Below are 4,549 nucleotides of genomic sequence, written 5' to 3' on the forward strand. Positions count from 1 at the left end.
AAAAAAAAAAAAGAGATTGTACTACAGAATCACTTTTATTCTTCTCAAAGATAAAGTAAATGTTCTTTTTTAGAAGATTTCTAAGAGTAAAAGTCATAAAATATCAAAACAAACTCCCGAGGCACCTCAATAATTTAGAGTTAATACCTAAGTGAGACAGTAATGGCTTAAGGTTAGACAGAGATAACTTTTTTGTTAACATTAGTTTAACAAGTAGATAACTGAAAGTGCATTTTTAACGCCGTGACCGTGTCGCAAGGATCCACTGTGGAAGGTGCGCCGCAGCCAGAAGCTGGACATGTCCGCACGGCTGGAGCTGCAGTCGGCCCTTGAGGCGGAGATCCGGGCCAAGCAGCTTGTCCAGGAGGAGCTGAGGAAGGTCAAGGATGCCAACCTCACCTTGGAAAGGTACTTGGTGTTGGGGTCTAACTCCGAGTAGGCTTTGTGGCCTTCAGCCAGCCCTGAGCCTTGTGGGCTCTGATGCTCCTCGCCTGGAAAATTGGGGCCACGGTGTTTACTGGCACCTTAGGAGGCAGCGAGTCAGGTTTAACTGCAGGAGCCCTGAACAGCAGGCCGTTCTGGCACTGAGGAGGTGGCCACAAGGGTGCAGGGCCTCGCCTGCCGCGGGGGTGTGCAGTGCGGTGCAAGCCGTGTTTTGACAGCAGCAGGTGCTTGTGCCCCCACACTGGGTAGTGAGACTCACACCACTGTCTGACAGGAGCCCCTCTCGCTGCTTAGTCACCTCCGTGCCACTCCATTCACTAACTCAAGATTGTTCCTTTCAAGCTAACGCAAGTATTCTAAAACAGAGGTTGAAGATGGCATTCTCACTTGAAATTTTTCTCTAACTCCAAGCAGTAATGAGAATGCCATTTTCATACAGCAGTAAATTCAGTCAGTATTAGCTGAGAGTCTCCTCTTTGCCGATCTTGTTTTACAAGGATACGATAATGAACGTCAGTTTCATAAAAACCAGGCCAGCTCTGCTGTGCCATGAGGCAGACGAGGACCTAGAAGGGACAGCGTCTTTAACAGAATTACTAAGTCCCAAATCCTGTTAGTTTGGGGCTAAAAGAATTAATGGTAATAGGTTTCAGTTAAATTGACTTCCTTTGTACCGGGAACTGCTGTAAGACTGTTCTGTTAAATCCTGTGACCTTCCCACAGCCCAGCAGGGTAGGCACTCTTGTTGCTCGTGCTTACACACTCTGCAAGTGATTTGCCCACCGTCACCCCACTGATAAGTGGAACGCCCCCCCGCCCCCCACAAACCGCATCCCTCCTGGCCAGCTGTTCCCCGTGGCAGCCTTTCTCTGTCCCCTCCACGAAGTTGCTGGAATTGCAAGGCTGCCGGTATGGGTGGTGCTGGTGCTTCTTGATGCAGCCACCATCTTGCCAGTTATGGGAAAGATATTGACGGGGCTGATGGCTGAGCGACCTGGGCCCTGTGTCCCTGGAGAACAGAGGACTCGCCTGGGAAGGAGATTAGGAAGGTCAAAGCTCCTTTAGGCCATCATGAGACACACCTTCCTAAGCCATGACTTTTAAAATTCCTGTTTGAATGTTTATATTTGAAATATTCATGCTGTTTGTAGTGTTTGCAGTAGAAAGGCCCAGCATGAGCTGCCGTGTTCTGAACAGTCCCCAGTGCTGGGGAGAAACCCTGGCCCTCTCATCCTGACCTGCCCCATGCCGCCTCAGAGACAACCTCTTCTCAGTGCACTTAAAGCCATTTATTTTTTATTTTAGCAAACTAAAGGACTCTGAAGCCAAAAACAGAGAATTATTAGAAGAAATGGAAATTTTGAAGAAAAAGATGGAAGAAAAATTCAGAGCAGATACTGGTAAATTAACATCAGGCAGTTCTGCATTATTTGAATATAAATATTTTTCAAATGAGTGATTTTATTTTCTTTTCGACTTAATAGTTACTTTAGTTACATAAAGTACCTACAGAATTCCAAAATCAACATTTTCAAACAGCATCTTCAAAGATATTTTCCCCAAAGCTAGCCATTGTTTTTGGTTTATCCTTCCTTTTTTTTTTTTTTGAAACAGTCTCGCTCTGTCACCCAGGCTGGAGTGCAGTGGCGTGATCTCGGCTCACTGCAACCTCTGCATTCTGGGTTCAAGCGCTTCTCCTGCCTCAGCCTCCCAAGTAGCTGGGATTACAGGCACATGCCACCACCATCCCTGGCTAATTTTTGTATTTTTAGTAGAGATGGGATTGTGCCATGTTGGCCAAGCTGGCCTGGTCTGCAGCTCCTGACCTCAGGCAATCCACCCACCTCAGCCTCCCAAAGTGCTGGGATTACAGGTGTGAGCCACCGTGCCCAGCCTATCCTTTCTTTCATCTTGAAAACATATGGCAAATACACACAGATCTAGGCACACATTTGCATCCCCTGATTACATAAAAGGCAACATTTTGTGCTGGGGGAGCCACCCTGGCCCCCTTTGCAGCTACACTGTGCACTGCTGTGGGCTGGCCAGCCGCTGGGATGGGTGATTCCCTGGCATTTGCTGTCATAGAAAGTACTGCCAGGAGTGGCTGAATGGATAGAACATTTCCTATTTTTGTCGGTGTATTTCGGGATAGAGTTCTAGAAGTGGGATTGCCAGGGCAAAGGGCAAACATGCCCGTACACTTGTGCTGCGTGCTGACGGACAGGCCTCCAGAGGCTGTGCACTGACACTCCTCCTGCTCTGCATGAGGGGTTTCTGCCCCACAGCCTGCCCACAAAGTAGGATTTCGGACTTTAGGATTTTTGCTGCTCTGAATAGGCGAGAAATAGCATCTCCGTAGAGGTTTAACTTGCATGTTTCTCATAAGTAAGATGGAGCATCTTTTTATGTGTTTGAGGGACTTTTGTATTTTGTGCATTATATATTTTTATTGTTTGCCCACTTTTAAAAATTCAGGTTGTTAGTCTGGTCGATTTCTAAAAGCCTTTTGCATTATGGGGATTAGTCCTTTTGTTTGTGATGTAAGTTGCAAGTATTTTCCTTGTTTCTCTTTGTCTTTGCTTATTCATTTATTTATTTTTTTGCCAAATAAAAGTGGTTTTGCAGCCGGGCATGGTGGCTCATGTCTGTAATCCCAGCACTTTGGGAGGCCGAGGTAAGTGGATCACTTGAGGTCTGGAGTTCGAGACCAGCCTGGCCAACATGAAGAAACTCCATCTCTTCTAAAGATACAAAATTAGCTGGGCGTGGTGGCGCATGCCTGTAATCCCAGCTACTCAGGAGGCTGAAGCAGGAGAATTGTTTCAATTTGAACCCGAACCTGGGACGCAGAGGTTGCGGTGAGCCACGATTGCGCCTTTGCACTCCAGCCTGGGCAACAAGAGCAAAACGCTGTCTTAAAAAAAAAGTGGTTTTGCCATCTCCACTAAAAATACAAAAATTGGCTGGGCGTGGTGGTGCATGCCTATAGTCTCAGCTACTCAGGAGGCTGAGGCAGGAGAATCACTTGAACCTGGGAAACAGAGGTTGCAGTGAGCTGAGATCTCGCCACTGCACTCCAGCCTGGGCGACAGAGCCGGATTCCATCTCTCAAGGAAAAGAAAAAAAAGGTGGTTTTCAAAATTTTTTGTGTGTCAAGTTTTCAGTCTTTTTCCTTTTTTGAGTCATAAATAGGAAAATACAGCTAACTCCCAGTTGTTGGAGGGATTTTCCCATGCTTCTCATACTTGTGTGGCTTCATGATCGATTGATTGATTGGTTGATTGATTGATTGATTCAGGGTCTCGCTTTGTTGCCCAGGCTGGAGTGCAGTAGCACGATCAGGGCTCACTGCAGCCTCAACTTTCTGGGCTCAAGTGATCCTCCCACCTCAGCCCCCTGAGTAGCTGGGACTACGCAGTATTTCACAGGCTGGTCTTGAACTCCTGGACTCAAGCAATCTGCCTGCCTTGCCTCCCAAAGTGCTAGGATTACAGACGTGAGCCACCGTGCCCAGCCTCATTTTTGTAATTAGAATACTGATCCATTTGAAATGCGCTCTGACATACAGTTTGAGGAGTATATCCAGTTTTGTCTTTTGCTAATGGCTAGCTAGTTGTCCAGGAGCAGTTATTAATACCAGCTATTTTTCCTGCTGATTTTATGTACGACTGTTGTCATGTACACTTGGGCACGGGCACTTGGGTCTGTTTCTGGATTTTTCTCCCCTGTTCCATTGTTCATGGGCAAGAACCATGTGATTCTTGTTTTTTGATTTGTGTTTGTGTCTGTGTGTGACAGGGTCTCACTCTGTCACCCAGGCTGGAGTGCAGGGGCACGTGCAGCCTCAATCTCCCCAGCTCAGGTGATTCTCCTGTCTCGGTCTCCCAAGTAGCTGGGACCACAGGCACATGTCACCATACCCAGCTAATTTTACATTTTTGTGTGTGGAGATGGGATCTCTCTGTGTTGCCAAGGCTGGTCTCAAACTCATGGCCTCAAGCAGTCCTCTGGCCTTGGCCTCCCAAAGTGCTGGGATGACAGGTGTGAGCCACTGCGCCCGGCCATGATTCTTATCGTAGAGGCCTTAGTGAATCTGCTTTAA

The 4,549-nt window shown here is 47.2% G+C and overlaps 1 protein-coding gene across 1 annotated transcript in view; it reads left to right on the forward strand.

Annotated features, from left to right (window-relative positions):
• Positions 1-1,844, forward strand: part of LOC113221466 (serine/threonine-protein kinase MRCK beta-like) — a gene marked incomplete at both ends in the record, with an annotated part of 4,422 nt that extends 2,578 nt beyond the window's left edge. The window contains 2 exons of the mRNA XM_026450791.1: positions 260-408; positions 1,750-1,844. Of these exons, the coding sequence (XP_026306576.1) occupies positions 260-408; positions 1,750-1,844 (244 nt within the window). The remainder of the gene's footprint in view (positions 1-259; positions 409-1,749) is intronic.
• Positions 1,845-4,549: the final 2,705 nt, after the last annotated feature.

This window comes from Piliocolobus tephrosceles, unplaced genomic scaffold (assembly GCF_002776525.5).
Source record: "Piliocolobus tephrosceles isolate RC106 unplaced genomic scaffold, ASM277652v3 unscaffolded_24981, whole genome shotgun sequence".
Taxonomy (NCBI): Eukaryota; Metazoa; Chordata; class Mammalia; order Primates; family Cercopithecidae; genus Piliocolobus; species Piliocolobus tephrosceles.